Raw genomic sequence first — 19,936 nt, 5'->3', positions numbered from 1 at the left:
TATGTTGAATTTGATAAAAATACTACTAATTAAATACTAAATACTACTAACTAAATAAGTAAAATGCTAATACCAGAGTTTTACAGAGGCATAGAATCTTGAACTTGAGGAGGATTATTTTTCATGGAAAATATATTGAGGAAAATGGCAGTGATGAAGATTTTTCTGGTATTGATGACTCCAAACAGAGGAGACGCAGATAGATAAAGAAAATTTCATTATCTTTCCCAAGTTTTGAGAATAACGAAGTTTAGTAGCTACTCTGTGTTTGTTCAGAGAAACAGTATATTTAAATGGAAATGGATGTCTGATATGTCATATACTCAGGAGTTAAATAATTAATGATAATTAGATATACTTTCTATATACTTGATTAGATTGTATTAGAGCTGTCTCTTGCTCGGTATATAATTTGCTTTGTCTGTCTATGTATCTATATACTTTTAAGTTTATTTTTTAAATTCACAGGATAAAACTTCTGAAAAGTGCTTGGTGGGTTTTGTCATTTGTTGCAGGGGGAGGGTATGAGAAGTTTTGGAGGTTTCTGTATTATGTTACTGATGTGTTTGTATGTTCCTTAAGGAACTGGTATAGAGAAATAGTAATCAGTTCTCAGGGTTAATATGCTTTTAGCTGCAGACAGATGCTCCAGTGTATGTAACTTACATAGCTGTCTTTCAGAACTTGCGTTGAGTCAATTCAAAGGTTGTTTTGGAATATAGAGAAGTCTGATTATATTCTTGAACTCTTTAGGAAATAATGATGATAGTACCATAAGTTAATGTAACTTAGTGAACATTTGCTGAATGTTCACAATGAGTTTTAAGCTATTTTTGTTTTTTTCCAACCACACTAACACCATAGGTATTAACTTATAAATACTATGTCTCTATGGTGTGTGCTTTAATGAGAATGTATCACATTAATCATTTAAAAATACTGATGAGTGTAAGTGATCTGTTCTACATGAGTTAGGAAAGAAGGAATATATCTGTGAAAAAATAAATCTTTTCCAGTAGTGACTACAGTGGAGAAGCATGGCAAATACTTACTGCCTTAACCAGGTGGTCAAGGTTAACATCACCAGTGATGTCATGTGGACTTCATGTACCCTCCAGTATGATGTGTTGAGATAGGCACTTCACTTCTGTGATATTGTGTCCATAACTCGTAACCCCAGTCAGAGCATGAGAAAAACATCGGCTTTACATATTGAGACATGTTCTACAAAATACCTAACCCCAGTACTCCTCAAAACTATTAAGGTCATGAAAAACAAGGAAAGACTAAGAAGCTATTACAGACCAGGGGAGACTAAGGAGATGTGACGAATAAATATAACGTAATATCCTAGATTGGATCCCAGGATAGTTAAGGACATTAATGGAAAAAACTGGTGAAACCTGAATAAAGTCTAGGGTTTAGTTAATAGCACTGTACTGATGTTGGTTTCTTAGTTTTGGCAAATGTACAACAGTAATATATTAAGGGAAACCAGAGCTGAATGAGGGGTATATGGGAATGCTTTGTACTATCTTTGCAACTTTTCTGTAAATCTAAAATTCCAAAATAAAAAGTTTATTTAAAAAATAAGTAGTATTTTTCAAGTCTATAAATGTCTGTTAAGTGCAAGGCAGTCTGGTCACCACCGCAGGGCATAGAGTGTGTAAGGCACCTTCACTGCCCCTGCCCTTAAGGAGTTGTCATCCAGCTGGGGAATAGGACAACTGATACAAAGTAAAACATGATGAAGCCAGTACAGAGTGTGAGCAAGGTGCTGTGGGGGTGTGGGTGTGGGGTGTCTGAGTTTGAAAGTAGACATTGAATGAAGACTGGGAATCCTTCCCCGCCTGCCCCCCCTCCCCCGCCCCCAGCATCCACACCAAGAAGATAGCATTTAAAATGAATTTTGAATGGGCAGGACTTCAGTAACCATAGTCATTGGAAAGGAAATATGTATCATACCAGCAAGCCTGGGCTCTTGAATCACAGACCTGCTCTGCTACTTATTTGCTCTGTGACCTTGGGCAGGTTATTTGATGTCACTAAGTCTTTGTTTCTCCTTGTAAAATAGGATTAGTAATTTCTATTTCAAAGCATTATTATGAGAATTAAATGAGGTATACATGTAGCTTAACAAAGTATCTGATACACAGTAAGCTCTTAATGTTAACTATTAGAGAAGGAGAGGACATATATTACTGATGTAACACCATCACTGAAGGCCTGGGGCCTGGAAAGTATAGAATGTTTTGGGAAATGTTGAGTAGTATATGTCTAGAAAGGTGAATCAGGACCATATTGTGAGTGCTTTGACTTACAAGCAGAGCAACTTGAACTTTTTTGGTGGTTATTGGGAAGTCATTGAGAATTTTGGTGTAGAAGGATTAAGGAGATTGAGTCTGTGTTTTAAGATTAATCTGATAGAAGTACGAGGGGCATGTTGGAGATTCTCATGTGGGCTGCTGCCTTCCCTTTTACCTGGTGAATTAGATTAGTGTTTCTTTAGGTTTAAAATTCTATGAAACAGCTCAAAATGCTCTGAATGATAATGTTGTAATCTGTTACCATGTAACTTGGGGGTCTCAGAAGCAGGACCATTAGTATATTATCAAATAGACTTAATATGTTTAGTGAAAAAGGCCATTGATATTTTTAGATATATTGGCTTAGAATTTTTTTGAATAGGTGATGCTTTTTGCCTCGCTGTCCCCCCCCCCGCTTTTTTTAGCAGCTTAAGCAGATAAGAGTTAAACAGTACTTCATTGACTTCCTGTGAAGCTTTGTTGAAAGAAGTTCCGTTGTATCCATTTTTAAAGCTGATTACTGTGAGCAGAGGATGCTGCTATTGAGTTATAAATGTCATCTCAGTATGTTCTCACTCAGCATTCTTTGGATGACACTAGTGTTTGCATATAAGGTTTTGGAGTTTAATGAATAGAAAAAGCAGCACAGTTATCACTGAAATAGTACCAGTAAATGAAATACTTAAAAGTATTGATCACTTCACTATTGAGCAGTATAATTATTTATCATCATCTATGTAGGTTTTACAGCCCACACCATGGCTGAATGGCAAAGAGTGAGCTGTATTGTGACCTCATTTGGGAAATATTTTACAACTCCAAAATGGTATTGTATAATGTTGTGCAGTTTGTTTGTCAATCACTGTATTGTGTTAATCATTCTGAAGTTTACCTGCTGGGAAGTACAGGATCATTGGGTCTACAGATATTATTAAAATAGATTATTGGGGTTTTCCCCCAATGTTTTATTATAAAAATTTTTTTATTATAAAAGTCAAACAGAAATTGGAAGAATTTTATAATTATATACATATTAACTAAATTATTGTTTTCAAAAGGAAAGCTCCACTTCTCTTTTTTTTTTTTTTTTGCAGTATGTGGGCCTCTCACTGTTGTGGCCTCTCCCGTTGCGGAGCACAGGCTCCGGACGCGCAGGCTCAGCGGCCATGGCTCACGGGCCCAGCAGCTCCGCAGCATGTGGGATCTTCCCAGACCGGGGCACGAACCCGTGTCCCCTGCATCGGCAGGCGGACTCTCAACCACTGCGCCACCAGGGAAGCCCCACTTCTCTTTTTAAAAATCAAAAAGACTTCTGAGTCTTTGAATCATTTTCACATGTAAAAGTATTTTCATATAGCTGAGATGATTTTTGATGTTTCCATGTTATTTCTTCAGAAATGATAAAATTCTTTGAGTAAAATAATTCACTACAGATTCTGGAATTTAGCCAGATCCCTAGTGTTACGAGTAGATAACAGTATTTTAATTTATCCCCATATATGGTTCATACAATTAACTGTTCGTTTAAATTCCATAAGATATAAGTTTATTTAAATTCTTTGCAGGAAGAAATAAAATATACTTTTAAAAATTATTATTTCTTAACAATTTCTAGTCCTCTGTCACATAAGGATAAAGTGCTAGCTTTCTTTCTCTCATGTCTTCTTCAATCTTATGAAATTAAACTGCTGAAGTTAAGGTTTCTTTTCCAGTTTCAAATCAGTGATATAGCATAAATTTATACATTTTTATAAATGGAAAGATATCTTTAAGAGTAATTGGTTCCAGCTTCCTTATATTACATTGGAATCAATGGAGGCCCAGAGAGGTTAAATAACGTCACAGGACACAATAAATTAATGCGAGACCAGGAAATACATTTTAGATTTCTAGTCGTCTTGACTATTATCATATATGTTTTCAGGTACTCCTTTGTAGAAAGAATAAACAGAGCATGCTTGTCAGTTCTAGAATTTATCTCTGACTGTCAAAATGGAGTTTCAGAAAAAGTAACCTTAAGTGAGAATATCTTTATGAATACATTGGACTGATTGTTTTGTAAGTCATCATTTAGTATTTTTCTAGAAGATCTCAACCTCTCTCTCTTTTTTAAAATAAATAAATAAATATATTTATTTATTTGTGGCTGCGTTGGTCTTCATTGCTGCATGCAGACTTTCTCTGCTTGTGGCGATCAGGGGCTGCTCTTCGTGGGGTGTGCAGGCTTCTCATTGCGGTGGCTTCTCGTTGCCGAGCACAGGCTGTAAGGCGTGCAGGCTTCAGTAGTTGTGGCTTGCGGGCTCTAGAGCGCAAGCTCAGTAGTTGTGGCGCACGGGTGTAGTTGAGGCGCACAGGCTTAGTTGCTCCACTGCACGTGGGATCTTCCCGGACCAGGGCTTGAACCCATGTCCCCTGCATTGGCAGGCGGATTCTTAACCACTGTGCCACCAGGGAAGTCCAAGAAGATCTCAATCTCTTAATATTCATTTCTCAACAGTCTTTTTCTTCTTGAAACTTTTATTGTACTTCTAAGGGATGGAACATTCTCATTAAAACAAAAAATAGTGGTACTACTCTCCGTACTTGTCTTAAACATTAATAAATACATTTTAATGTAGAGGGTTAATATATCTCCCCATACTATGTTCTTTTTTCCATTTCCTCTTTCTCTGCAAGGTACTTTGTGGCCAAGAGTTACAAGGCAGCTTGTTTTTCAGTATTTTGTGTAATAGAAAATGCATTGGTTGGCATCATTTGAGGAGTTTTCTGTTTGTCTCATATTCATATAAAGGCTACTTTCCCACACTGTCTTGCTTGCTCTATAGAAATGGTGCTTGTGGTTTCTATCAGGTTGTATTTATCTTTCTACTTTCGAAGCTAAAACAGAAGCTATAATTGTGCATTTAATTTTTATATACTTAAGTATTAGTGACATATAAATCTTAGTCCCTTACTAGCTGAAATTATGCACAAGAAAATGTATACCATTACTTTAGGCCTGAGGTACAAAGGTACATTGGCTTTTAGAGTAGGACCTGAGGTAGGAGGAAAAGAACTCACACCAGTCTTGAACCTTTTTAAAAATTGACACTGCATACTGAATCAGCATTTGATTATGGGGAAGTTGTGAGAGGACAAGAGAAGGGAAAGATGGAAGCTATAGAGTAGAATTTGCAGTTACTTAGATGTAAATGGTTAGCGTGAAAGGTAGTAAAAATGACCTTCAAATACTGAGTTAAAGAAAAGCTTGTATTGATCCTACTGGCTGCTACTCAAAGAAAGAAAAGTTTTGTCTTCAGGGCATTTACAAAAAATAGAACAGTTGTGTTTCTTTGTGGATATTTGGAGAAATGTTAGAACATATTGTATGAATTGAAGTAACTGCTGACAGAATTTTGAAATGTATTGCTTACTTGTAATAAGCCCAAATATCCATCATGCCTCATTGTTCTAAGTTTACATGTTTAGACAGATTTTGCTGATTAAATTCTGCCCTATACACTGTAGACACTGAGCCATAAGCCTAAGGCCTTAAAATGTTATTGAAACAATTTAAACTCAGACCACTTACAAAATACCTTGACCCATGGGCTTTTGTAGATTCTTTTTTTTTCATTTTAAGAAGTGTGATGCTTACAGTGCACATCTCTGGTGGTTTTCAGAAATGTAAGCTGGCTTTTTGGGGGATGCATCCTTGAGTATGAAAGTGTCTTAAATTGATTTTCAGTAACTATTTCAGTCAGCACTTCAAATTGCTCTTAGGCACCTGGTGCCATTACATCTTTGTGGTCAATAGCTTTCACCTTTTTGTGGCTTACTTCACAAATTAAAAAAGCTTTTTGTTCATTATATTTTGGTATGTATATTTTATCTCTGATCTAGCATAGTACTGGATACCTGGTAGATTCTCAGTGGAAAATTATTTAAAGAGTCAAAGATGCTGACATGGCCCAGTCATCCAAAGACTCGTTTCCTGCCTTCACTTCAGAATTGGCTTAAAAATCAACAATAAGAGAGGTTCCTAAGACCACCCCCTCTAAAACAGCAATCTTAACATGCCTCTCTTCTCATACCCTCCTTTGTTTTTCTTCAAAGCCTTTTTCTTCTACTACCTGATACTCTGCCATGGGAATGTGAATGCTATAAAACCAGGAATTTTGTTTTGTTGCATTGTTGTATCCATCCCTAGTGCCTAGCACACAGTATGCAGTCAGATGTTTTCTAAAGCTATAATAAAGGTTAGAAATTATGCCAGATGCCAAAGGGATATAAATATATATCAGAAGTGAATTCAGCCCTCATGTACACAAATAACTGTAGTACAAGATGGGTTCAGATGACATAAGAGAACTTCAGTGAAAATACTGGGGGTATTTTAGAGGTTTATTACTTCTAGCTGGCTTCTTAGGAAATGGCAGTTAAGCTGGGTCTTTTGCAGACTAAGGAACAAATAAGCAGTGGTTCAGAGGTACAAAAGCGAATAACGGTAGTATGTATAAGAAGAGGTAAAATGTTCAGTTTGAGTAGAATATACTAGTGAAATTAGTTATAAAGGTAGGTTAGACCCAGGTTAGTGGAAAGTCTAAAAATCAAAGTTGAGTTTGGATTTTGTCCCACTGGTACTGTAGAAATTGTTTTTTTCCCCTCCTTGAAAGGCAGTTATATGTGGTATGATTGAACGTGCATAGGAATAGACTGAAGACGGAAGTTTGAATTATGGAGTAGGTAGGCACAGGTAGCAAGGAGTGCATATTAGAATAATAATACAAATTCAAAGATAGGATTGACAACAAATGATTAGCAAATTGACAAGTCAGATATGCAGAATGAAGAAAATGGAGGCAGCTAAGATGACTGACTCTAAGGTTCTGAACTTGTGGGAAGTAAGATGGTGTCATTAAATACAGAAAATAGAGAACATGAAGAAAGAGCAGGTTTGAGAAAGAAGGTTAGTTTATTTATTTTTTAGAGGTATAAAGATTTATTTAATTCCAAGTAACAAATTTGTTTTTCTTTTTTTTAATTGAAGTATAGTTGATTTACAGTGTTTCAGGTGTATAGCAAAATGATTCAGTTGTATATATATATATCCTTTTTTTTTTAAATTTTATTATTATTTATTTTTGTCTGTGTTGGGTCTTTGCTGCTGTGCGCAGGCTTTCTCTAATTGCAGTGAGCAGGGGCTACTCTTCGTTGCGGTGCGCGGGCTTCTCATTGTGGTGGCCTCTCTCGCTGCAGAGCACGGGCTCTAGGCGCCAGGGCTTCAGGAGTTGTGGCGCACGGGCTTAGCTGCTCCGCAGCATGTGGGATCTTCCCGGACCAGGGCTCAAACCCGTGTCCCCTGCACTGGCAGGCGGACTCCCAACCACTGCGCCACCAGGGAAGCCCTATATATATTCTTTTTCATATTCTTTTCTATTATAGGTTATTACAAGATATTGAATATAGTTCCCTATGCTCTACAGTAGGTCCTTGTTGTTTATCTATTTTGTATGTAGTAGTGTGTATCTGTTAATCCCAAATTCCCCAAATCTGTTATTACTGACCCCCCCAACCCCCAAGGAAGGTTAGTGTAATGTTGAGTGTGTTGTTTTGTGATGCTATAGCATTTGAATGGAGAAATGCAGTAGGCAGTTGGAAAGCTACGAAGGCCTAAGATTTGGGAATCTTTTGCAAAGCAGTTTTTGAAGCCTTGAGATTGCAAAGGAAGAGTCAAGAGAGTACATGGGGAAATAAAGGAAAATGATGGAGAGCACATTCTTGGGAAATAGTTATGTTAGGAGAATAGAAAGAATAGCCAAAGGAAGAACAAAAGCAAGTAGGAGAACCAAGAGAGGATGACATTGGAGAAACTAAGGAAAGACATTTTCAGGAAGAAGTAAGATTCAAACCTGTTTCTTGCAGAAAGAGTTCCGTTGTAACCTTGGGAGTATGATATATGTATTGCGTGGGCCAAAAGGTTCGTTCAGTTTTTTCTGCAAGATGGCTCTAGTAGCACTTGGTTGTCTTTAACTTCATTCAAAACAGTTTTGTTAGATTGTATGCGACAGCTGTCATATCAGCGTGCATTTAAAAAGAGACTTATCGGGGGCTTCCCTGATGGCGCAGTGGTTGAGAGTCCGCCTGCCGAGGGAGGGGACACGGGTTCGTGCCCCGGTCCGGGAAGATCCCACATGCCGCGCAGCGGCTGGGCCCGTGAGCCATGGCCGCTGAGCCTGCGCGTCCGGAGCCTGTGCTCCGCAACGGGAGAGGCCACGGCAGTGAGAGGCCCGCGTACCGCAAAAAGAAAAAAAAAAAAAAAAAAAAAAAAAACAGACATAAAAATTGGTGAATTTTTGTGTAGTCATTTTAATATTGAAGATGGAAGAAAAAAAGCAACATTTTCAGCATATTATGCTTTATTATTTCAAGAAAGGTAAAAACGCAACTGAAATGCACAAAAGATTTGTGCAGTGTGTGGAGAAGGTGCTGTGACTGATCGAACGTGTCAAAAATGGTTTTTTTTTTTTTTTTTTTTTTTTTTTTGTGGTATGCGGGCCTCTCACTGTTGTGGCCTCTCCCGTTGCGGAGCACAGGCTCCGGATGCGCAGGCCCAGCGGCCATGGCTCACGGGCCCAGCCGCTCCGCGGCATATGGGATCCTCCCAGACCGGGGCACGAACCCGTATCCCCTGCATCGGCAGGCGGACTCTCAACCACTGCGCCACCAGGGAGGCCCAAAAATGGTTTTTGAAGTTTCATGCTGGAGATTTCTCACTGGACGATGCTCTACGGTCGGGTAGACCAGTTGAAGTTGATAGCTATCAAATCGAAACAATAATTGAGAACAATCAACGTTATACCATGCTGGAGATAGCCGACATACTCAAAATATCCAAATCAAGTGTTGAAAATCATTTGCACTAGCTTGGTTATGTGAATCGCTTTGACGTTTGGGTTCCAAATAAGTTAAGCGAATAAATCCTTCTTGACCATATTTCCGCATGCGATTCTCTACTGAAACATAATGAAACATTCCATTTTTAAAACAAATTGTGACGGGCCATGAAAAGTGGATACTGTACAATAGTGTGGAACGGAAGAGATTGTGGGGCAAGCGAAATGAACCACCACCAACCACACCAAAGGCCGGTCTTCATCCAAAGAAGGTGATGTGTATATGGTGGGATTGAAAGGGAGTCCTCTATTATGAGCTCCTTCTGGAAAACCAAACGATTAATTCCAACAAGTACTGCTCCCAGTTAGACCAACTGAAAGCTGCACTCGATGAAAAGCGTCCAGAATTAGTCAACAGAAAGCACATAATCTTCCATCAGGATAACGCAAGACCGCATGTTTCTTTGATGACCAGGCAAAAACTGTTACAGCTTGGCTGGGAAGTTCTGATTCATCTGCTGTATTCACCAGACATTGCACCTTCAGATTTCCATTTATTTCGGTCTTTACAAAATTCTCTTAATGGAAAAAATTTCAATTCCCTGAAAGACTGTAAAAGTCACCTAGAACAGTTCTTTGCTCAAAAAGATAAAAAGTTTTGGGAAGATGGAATTATGAAGTTGCCTGAAAAATGGCAGAAGGTAGTGGAAAAAAAGGGTGAATACATTGTTCAATAAAGTTCTTCGTGAAAATGAAAAATGTGTCTTTTATTTTTACTTAAAAAACTGAAGGCACTTTTTGGCCCACCCAGTATTTTCTGATACACGTTTTTCTGCTATACCGTTTAGCATAGCTCTTTACACATAGTAGGTTCTCAACAGTTTAGCATATCTTAAGGGAATCATGGACTCTCTCCTGCTTATCTTTAAGGATTAACAGTTGGCAAAATGTTATATAAATATTGAGTGCAGTCTGGTGTCCTGCAGAAGTCTTTGGGAAGTCATTGGGACTAATTTGTGCTTTGCAGATTTTCTATCATGTTATCTGTGATGTATTCTCGATAGTTTCTATTTTTGTTTCCTCTTTGATAAAATAGTAAAAGTCCTAGCCAGCAATAATTGAAGGCTCTCAAAGTACCAGGAGGAAAACAGTTAATGGAGTTTAGGGATTGGATAAGTGCTTGTATTTTTTATCTTACTTGAGCTATTTAGCATATGAATTATTTTAGACTGTCTTCAAAGAATATTAATTTTATCACTTTTGTAGGTGCTTTCAGAAATAGGAAACTAGAAAGAATATCACTTGATACAAGTGCAGGAAGACAAATATCAAAAAACTGAAGCTGGGGCTTCCCTGGGGGTGCAGTGGTTGAGAGTCCGCCTGCTGATGCAGGGGACACGGGTTCGTGCCCTGGTCCGGGAAGATCCCACATGCCGTGGAGCTGCTGGGCCCGTGAGCCATGGCCGCTGAGCCTGCGCATCCGGAGCCTGTGCGCCACAACGGGAGAGGCCACAACAGTGAGAGGCCCGCGTACCGCAAAAAAAAAAAAAAAAAAAAAAAAAACACAAAAGAAACAAAAAACTGAAGCTGATATGTTGAAAAGCTGATTAGAAAGATTTCAGCAGTGTTTTGCAGAAAAGTTAGGGCTATAGAGACTTAGTGCAGCATTTTATCCAGGAAAGACAAAGATGGGGCTAGTGGTGACCCTCCAGTATAGATTAAAAGAGAAAAATCTATCTGTATTAAAGAGAATTTTTAGGCAATAAAATTGATCATGAATTGACTTGAAATTTCATAGTCCACTTGTATGACAAAAATTGACTTTTTAAAAAATTAATTAATTTTATCTTTGGCTGTGTTGGGTCTTCATTGCTGCGTGCGCGGGCTTTCTCTAGTTGGGGTGAGCGGGGGCTACTCTTCGTTGGGTGCACGGGCTTCTCATTGCGGTGGCTTCTCTTTGTTGCAGAGCACAGGCTCTAGGTGCGTGGGCTTCAGTAGTTGTGGCATGTAGGCTCAGTAGTTGTGGCACACGGGCTTAGTTGCTCCGCGGCATGTGGGATCTTCCCAGACCAGGGCTCGAACCTCTGTCCCCCTGCATTGGCAGGCGGATTCTTAACCACTGTGCCACCAGGGAAGCCTTTATTTTTTTTTATTTAAAAAAATTTTTTTTTGCGGTACGGAGGCTTCTCACTGTTGTGGCCTCTCTCGTTGCGGAGCACAGGCTCCGGACGCGCAGGCTCAGCGGCCATGGCTCACGGACCCAGCTGCTCCGCGGCATGTGGGATCTTCCCGGACCGGGGCACGAACCCGTGACCCCTGCATCGGCAGGCGGACTCTCAACCACTGCGCCACCAGGGAAGCCCCTTTTTTTAAAATTTAGATGAGTTATGGTAATTTAAACATCCAGATTAGTTCATGCAAAGCAGGAAATAATATATTTTGCTTTCCTAACATTTCTTTTGTGAGTGAATGGTTATAACAGTGTACAACTTCTTACACTTATTTGTTGAGTCCTCTTTACCTGTCATCCTAAAAAAGTAAGTTTGTTCATGTAAGTTTATGCTCAGTTATTAGATCTGATTAATTTAAAATTAAAAGTCTTAAAATAGATTACTGTTAAATTTTTCTTATTTACCATAAAACATTGAACAGAGGGAAAGGAGTAGACCTAGTGAATGCAGCAGTCTTTCTTGCGTTATAATTACACACCTGGTGTAGTGAATTCAGCACATTTAAAATAAAAATAATTTTATGTGTTCATTTAATCATTGCACTTCTGATCATTTATAGGCGAAACCTAACCAAACTGTCCCTGATCTTCAGCCACATGCTGGCAGAACTAAAAGGAATCTTTCCAAGTGGACTCTTTCAAGGAGACACATTTCGGATTACTAAAGCAGATGCTGCAGAATTTTGGAGGAAAGCTTTTGGGGAAAAGTAAGACTCAAAATAATGAATATGAACTATGAAGAACTGAAGCTTGTGTTTTGGGTTTTTGTTTAGTTTTTTATTGATGGAATATTTAAAACATGGGAAACAGAAAAGTAGTATGTGTGTACCTACTTCCCAACCTTTTTTTGCTCTGATTATTTTTTTTAAAAGAAATAAACCTTTGCAGTTCCGTTGAAACCCACGCTCTTTGACTGAATGCTCTTCTCTTTCTTTACTCATCCATTATGCTGTTAATGGACATTTACATTTCAAACTATTTGCTATTGCAAAACAGTGCTGCAGAAAGCAAAATTGTATTTGTCTTCATATGCAAGAGTTTCTCAATAGTTACATACCTAGAAGTGGAATTGCTGAGTCAGGGGGTTTCACATCTTCTGCTTTGCCAAATATTGCCTAATTGCTTTCCACAGTGGTTGTACCAGTTTATATTCCTATAAGTAGTGTACACATGTTCCAGTAGCTCTGCAATTTGACTAACACTGATGATATGAATTGGTATCATATTTTGCTTTATATTCCTAAATGACAAGGGAGATTGAGCACCTTTTCACATTTGTCACCAATCAAGATTCTTATTCTGACCTTCCTATTCCTATTCTTGACTTGTCCATTTTCCTATTGAGTTGTTTCTCTTTTTCCTATTGTAAGATACTAACTCTTTGTTAGTCACTTACATTAGAGATATTTTCTCCTAGTCTATGGCTTGTCTTTCCACTTTGTTATATTGTCTTTTTGATATTCAGGAGTCTTACATTATATAGACAGATTTATGAGACAAGTTTATGTTTCTAAGTATTAATATAAATGTTCTTGAATATCCTCTGAAATTTTGGTTCAAAGAACTGAAAAGGTAGAAAACAATAAAAATTTTCAGTTGAATATACAGATCCTAATGTAAATCTCTCTTTAAATGCTTGCTTTCTTTCTTTTTAATTGAAATATAGTTGACGCACACTATTAAGTTAGTTTCAGGTATATACTACATATTGATTTGAAGTTTGTTAAACGCTTGATTTATTTAAAAAAATCATGTTTAAACATTAAATATAGAATAATTAGTGATTTTTAAAAACTTAGTTGAAGAGAATGGGAATGAGTTTAACCTTGTTCCTTTAACTTAATAACTAGCTACATTAGAAAAGAGTTTGAAATGCCACTTGTTCTCTTACTTTCAGGCAGGTGAATACATAAACTTTTCAAAGGCGATGAGATTTTTTTTTTTTTTTAAGATCTTGAGAAATAGAAATCCCACAATATCTTTTGCTAGCCATATCTGGGGTTTAATCATTCTTATGTTAAATAATTTCTTCTTCATCTCTATCAGAACTCTGTTCTTCCTGTACCTTAAGCCTATATTCCTCTAGTGAAGTCCTTGATAGTGTGGGTTCCTCAAAAGAACACAGAGTGTTTTATGTGCTTTTAAAAAGTTAAACACAAGCTTTCAGTTAGTAAAGATCTGGACACAGGTTACATCTGTTATACAAAAAGGATAATCTTATCTCTCTTTCCAATGCTTCTCTAATAGAACAAATGTCTGAAGAAGGATGAGAAAGGGAATGAACTTGTAGCATTCTGCCGAAGAAAAGTAGAAAAAGATGTCTCCATTATTAATTTATTCATTAGAAAGTTAAGAAATGTATCATTTATGCCCTTTCTGTTCTCAATGTAAAATATAGTTCAGCTTCTTTAAGAAAATTGAAATTGATAGTGAGAGCTTAATGTGGCTCTCTTTTCCTTGAATGTAGCAATGCCTGAAATTATCTGTTATCTCACTCTGTGCCTTCTCTCCTACCCCCACTCCCATCCTAGGACAATAGTACCTTGGAAGAGCTTCAGACAGGCCCTTCATGAAGTACATCCCATCAGTTCTGGGCTGGAGGCCATGGCTCTGAAATCCACTATTGATCTGACCTGCAATGATTATATTTCAGTGTTTGAATTCGACATCTTTACACGACTCTTTCAGGTAGGATACTAAAACGTTGGCTAAACTAGTTATTGCTATTTTTCTGAAGAGAAACCTTTTTAAAAAATAACATTTGGACATTTGGGATTTTGCCTATTATGAACATATTTTTATTCATTCTAGAAACTATAGCCAAAAAAAAAGTTAAAACTACTCTATTTTATATATACATATTTTTTTGTAAAAAGAATAACTATATAATCTGCTTTATTCCCCTCACATGTGTAATCTTTCTCTATTATTAAATATTCTTCTTTGCATCATTTTAATGGTTGTAGAACATCCTAAAGATGGGTATAATATATTTAATGAGTTCTGTTATTGAACATTTATGTATGTTTCCAGCTTTTTCTCCTATGGTATTGAAATTCTTGATTAGTAATATTGAGATGTATTGATGCTTCACAAAGAACTCATTTCTTTCTTTTTCTAAAAACAATGGGTGTATATGCCACCTTGTGTAAACCTTTATTTGAAACTTCTTACTTGCACATCTAGGCCTTGCCCTGTTTCTCTGTTTTTGTTTGTTGTTTAGCCTCACTACTGTTGGTTAGAGCTGCTTGGAAATTTTCTGAATTTCATTTTGTATAGTTAAGTTTCTCCCTATAAGCATGTGTAATTTTCTTCTTAGCTTTTCAGAGTTCTTATTTCCCAAACATGTTTGTCTTCCCTTAAAGTAACAACGTGATTGAAAATATGTGACACTAAATGGAGAATTTATAATTGAGAATTCAGGTTGTTTTTCCTTTTGTTCTTCATTGTTCTGAGGCTGGTTGTATGTCTTGAGCCAAATGGTCTGATTGATCTCTTGTTTCCTTAGCCCTGGTCTTCTTTGCTCAGGAACTGGAACAGTCTTGCTGTAACTCATCCTGGTTACATGGCTTTTCTGACATATGATGAAGTGAAAGCTCGACTCCAGAAATTCATTCACAAACCTGGCAGGTCAGTGCAATGAAGCAAAGAGGTTTATTCACCTGAACTTTATTCTCCTGTGACCTTTGCTGAAATAGAGGAAACATGATCTTTTACTAGTTCCCCAGTGACCACATTTCTGCGGCAGAATTGATGTCTGTTTATCAGAGGAATTGACTTATTCAGATACTATGATTTGATAAATGCTTTCAAGCCACTTAAGAATTGAACTTATGTGTCTTTTGCTTTTGGTCTGAAGCCATTAAAGAATCTATTATTGATGGTCCTTTTGATTTTTGTCTCTGTCTTGTCTTTCCACCCTAATGCAAGTGTGTATATTAAAGATTTTGTTTCTCTCTGTTCTCAGTTACATTTTCCGGCTGAGCTGTACTCGTCTGGGTCAGTGGGCTATTGGGTATGTCACTGCTGATGGGAACATTCTCCAGACAATCCCTCACAATAAACCTCTCTTCCAAGCGCTGATTGATGGCTTCAGGGAAGGCTTGTAAGTACATACTGTTTACCATATGCTAGAGTCTAGGAACTTAGGGGCTGTAAAACTGCATCATTAATGACTTTATTCCAGGTTTCTTCTACAGATAAAGATTCAGTACACATATTGACAGGTTATATTGTTTGGATTTTCAGGTTCAGTAGGACTTTTGTTTTTATTTTGAAAGGATTCCTTGAGTGAAATTATTTTTCTTTGCTACTTCACTTGTTACCCTGAGTAGATTTTATCTTTCTTTTTTTCTAAATGTTAGTTTATTTTCCAATCTATACTAGATTTAAAAATATACCAATTAGCAGAAAACGTTACCTGTTATTTGACTAGCCAACATTAGAATGATTAGATGTTCCTGATGGCAGCATGCTCAGTGGCCTTCATCTGCCTTCATCCTAGCTTCGTTCTGATTCAGCAGCATTTCTTCAGGCTATGGGCTTTTGTAACCTCTGCTAATATTTATGACTAAGTTCTTATTTATTCCAGAATTGCTATTCCTTTTGGAATTCAAATTGATTATCAGTTGGTAAGCACTAAAAATACTAACAGTTGACCAGGTATCAGAAAACGACTCGTGTCTTAAAGTGATTAGGAAAATCCAGTTTCCATTATGCATCATCTTCTACAGTAACACTGGAGCTGAAAGGGGTACTTCCCCAAATGTCAGAGCAGTTTGATGCTAGAAGCTTCCTGGTAGTTGGTCTCAGTGGCTTAATTTGCTTCTTGTTACATTTCTTTCTTTTTTTTTTTTTTCTTTTTTTTGTGGTACGCGAGCCTCTCACTGTTGTGGCCTCTCCCGTTGTGGAGCACAGGCTCCGGACGCGCAGGCCCAGCAGCCATGGCTCACGGGCCAGCCGCTCCGCGGCATGTGGGATCTTCCCGGACCAGGGCACGAACCCGTGTCCCCTGCATCGGCAGGCAGACTCTCAACCACTGTGCCACCAGGAAAGCCCACATTTCCTTTAAATTAACAGACTTCTCTGGTGGTCCGGTCGTTAAATTAGTGTCTTTCTGTGTTAAATCTGTAAACAAAGGTATTTCAGGTCTTTGGTCAAAGCAAATGTTGTTTAAATTAAGAATTTACACTTTGTGGCCATCCACAGATTAAAATAGGAGTTGGTAAACTGCGGCCCACAGACTAGGTGTTTTGGTACAGCCTGCATCTAAGATAGTTTTTCCTTTTTAAAGTGTTGTTAAAAAAACAACCAAAAAAAAAAAAAAAAAAAAAAAAACAACCAAAGAAGAATATGTGGCACAGACTTATGCGGCTTGCTCCGCCTGAAATATTTACTCTCTGGTACTTTACAAAAAAGTTTGTCAACCCCTTGATTAAAATAGAGCCTGTGGCATTGTGCCCTGGAGAAAGAATATCAGTGTTTGGAGAGTATCTTCTTGGAAATGATCTGTGTTATTTAATTTTTTTTGAAGTACTAGTAAAATTTATCTTTGCACTTATGCAAAATTGCCCTTTTAGAATGAGCGAATTCCTAGGTAACATTTGTCTGTATTAGTAAGCAGTGATAAATTGGCTTCAGTAGAACCCCAAGATTGGTTACTCTTTTTATAGCTATTTGTTTCCTGATGGACGGAATCAGAATCCAGACCTGACAGGCTTATGTGAACCAACTCCCCAAGACCACATCAAAGTGACCCAGGTGAACTTTGTTTTAAATTATAACCATATTACTAGAGCCAAGCTTTTGTATATTACTTTACAGAACTGACAGTGGAATTATATTAAGTGATTGGAACACTTAAATTTTAAACCATTGACTAGATTAGTGAATTTAGGTGTGTGTGGCTTCTTTTCCTTTTTTTAAATATATTTATTTATTTTAATTTTTTTTGGCTGCGTTGGGACTTTGTTGCAGCGAGCAGGGGCTACTCTTCGTTGCTGCACGCGGCCTTCTCATTGCAGGGGCTTCTCTTGGTTGCAGAGCACGGGCTCTAGGCACGCGGGCTTCAGTAGTTGTGGCTTGCTGACTCTAGAGCATAGGCTCAGTAGTTGTGGCGCACGGGCTTAGTTGCTCCACGGCATGTGGGATTTTCCCGGACCACGGCTCGAACCTGTGTCCCCTGCATTGGTAGGCAGATTCTTAACCACTGCGAGACCAGGAAAGTCCTGTGTGGTTTCTTTCTAAACTGTGCTTCTTAAAATAGGACCAAAGGACTTCTCTGGTGGTCCAGTGGTTAAGACTCCGTGCTTCCATTGCAGGGGGCACAGATTTGATCCCTGGTCTGGGAACTAAGATCCCACATGCTGCAGGGTGTGGCCAAAAAAAAAAATAGGACCAAGACTAGGTGCTTTCTGTTTTAATTGAACACTGTTGTGACACTTTTATACAAGCAAAATTAGTATTAAAAGTAACAGTTTTCAATTTTCCTGTTTTTAGCATTTACAGTTGCAGTCATTCATTCAACAAATATTTGCAATAGGCTGAATAATCTCTTAATTTCTTTTTCATCAAAGGAACAATATGAATTATACTGTGAGATGGGCTCCACATTCCAACTGTGTAAAATATGTGCTGAAAATGATAAAGATGTAAAGATTGAGCCCTGTGGACACCTCATGTGCACATCCTGTCTAACATCCTGGCAGGTATGGACCCAAACCATGCTTTTTCTCAGCTAAGTAATGACAATGAAGAATTGGGGATTATATATCCTTTACGGATATAAAGAATGGCCTGGTTTGTGGGGTAGGTTCTAAACTTTTGATTCTTTTTTCGTTTCTAGGAAATGTATTTTTAGTGGACAAATATTTTAAGAACTTTCAGATGTGTCTGTTACCATCTCCTGTTTCCTTTGTAGGAATCGGAAGGCCAGGGCTGTCCCTTCTGCCGATGTGAAATTAAAGGTACTGAGCCCATTGTGGTTGATCCCTTTGATCCTAGAGGAAGTGGCAGCCTGCTGAGGCAAGGAGCAGAGGGAGCTCCCTCCCCAAATTATGATGATGATGACGATGAACGAGCTGATGATTCTCTCTTCATGATGAAGGAATTGGCTGGTGCCAAGGTAAGCTTCAGTGTAAGAGACTGTGGCAAAATCCATTATCAGTTGTGTCCTAAAGCAATAGAGCACTTAATGACATCCAAAATACAAGGAGTAACAATAGCTAATATTTATTGAACATTTACTGTGTGAGAAAAAATGATGCTAAGTACTTTACTTATTTTAACTCATAATCTTATACTGATACATATTCATGTAACCCTATGAGTAGATATTACTGTTATCCTCACTTAGCAGTGGGAGAAGCCAAGGCACAGTGAGGTTAAGGAATTTGCTGAAGGTCACCCAGCTAGTAAGTCGAACCAGAATCTGTGGCCAGACATTCCGGCTTCAAGGCCCATGCTCTTATTGTCTGTATGCTAGAACTGGGCTCTATTCAGATAGCTTGGTGGAGAAAATGAGGGGTGAGTAAAAGAATTGGACCCATTTTGCTACTGTGCATAGAATATTTTCTCCTTGTCTTTTTTTCTAACGGAGTCTTGGCATTGGCAAGTTAGGTTTGGGCGGGAGAAATGAGGCACCGTTAACAACCAAATAAATGGCAACTACGGTGATTGGAGAGTGACAGGAGGTACCATACAGAAACTAAAACTAGAAAGGTCCTAGTAAAGGTGGGAAAGATAAAGGCTAAGAAAGGATGTGACCAAGTTCTGTTACGTCAGTGGTAGGGTAAAACAGGGATTTATTCACTAATTAGAAGTAAGGCAGTCATTGAAGATTTTAATGAATACAGGGCAAACAGAGGTTCTAATATGCTGCTAGTTCTCTATAGTTTGGACTGTTATAACTTCATAGGAGGCGTTTTTTTTGTACAAAAGAAGCTTTCTTTTATACCATCACCTGACTGCCTGGCACATAGTAGGTGCTCAATAAATATTGAAAGGATGGATTCCATCTCTTAAATGATTGTATCCAGTGTATCTTTTCCTTTCTGTCCTCAATGTCACTGCCTTATTTCAGGCTCTTATAATCATCTGTTCGCCCTGCTTCCAGAGTCACTGATCTACAGCACATACCTTGACTACCTCATTCCTTTGCCTCACATTCTTTAATGACTTCTCATTACCTAATGGATTAATAAGTCCATTCTCTTTTCTAGGCACTTTGCCCTGGTAATCCTTTCCACTTTGTATTTTGTAATTCAGCGAGGCTGAACCACTAAAAATTTCTCCATGCTTTTGTCTTGATAGTTTCTATGTAATTTAGCTCAGTTTTCATTTCCTGGGAAACCTTTCCATACTCTACCCTGTTTCCCCCACCCCCAAGACCCACACATAATCTAGGTCTGGCCAAGTGTTTCTGGGATGCTATGAATATGTCTGCCATAGAACTTATCACCTTGTAATATTATACTAAAAGTATTTCCCGGGAATTCCCTGGTGGTCCAGTGGTTAGGGCTCCGGGC

General features: G+C 38.1%; 1 protein-coding gene across 3 annotated transcripts in view; it reads left to right on the top strand.

Moving 5' to 3' along the window:
• CBL (Cbl proto-oncogene) overlaps window positions 1-19,936 on the top strand; it is a 91,014-nt gene that overhangs the window by 44,773 nt on the left and 26,305 nt on the right. For 2 of the 3 annotated variants that reach the window (XM_081240177.1, XM_081240179.1), the window contains 7 exons: window positions 11,972-12,118; window positions 13,943-14,099; window positions 14,920-15,041; window positions 15,379-15,516; window positions 17,084-17,171; window positions 17,987-18,118; window positions 18,331-18,534. In XM_081240177.1, the coding sequence (XP_081096303.1) occupies window positions 11,972-12,118; window positions 13,943-14,099; window positions 14,920-15,041; window positions 15,379-15,516; window positions 17,084-17,171; window positions 17,987-18,118; window positions 18,331-18,534 (988 nt within the window). The remainder of the gene's footprint in view (window positions 1-11,971; window positions 12,119-13,942; window positions 14,100-14,919; window positions 15,042-15,378; window positions 15,517-17,083; window positions 17,172-17,986; window positions 18,119-18,330; window positions 18,535-19,936) is intronic. The other variant, XM_081240178.1, reaches the window with a different exon arrangement.

The sequence above is a fragment of the Mesoplodon bidens genome, assembly GCF_964165515.1.
Source record: "Mesoplodon bidens genome assembly, chromosome: 7".
In the NCBI taxonomy this organism is placed as follows: domain Eukaryota; kingdom Metazoa; phylum Chordata; class Mammalia; order Artiodactyla; family Ziphiidae; genus Mesoplodon; species Mesoplodon bidens.
Note: the sequence above shows the minus strand (reverse complement) of the source record. Positions and strands in the feature narration are given on the sequence as shown.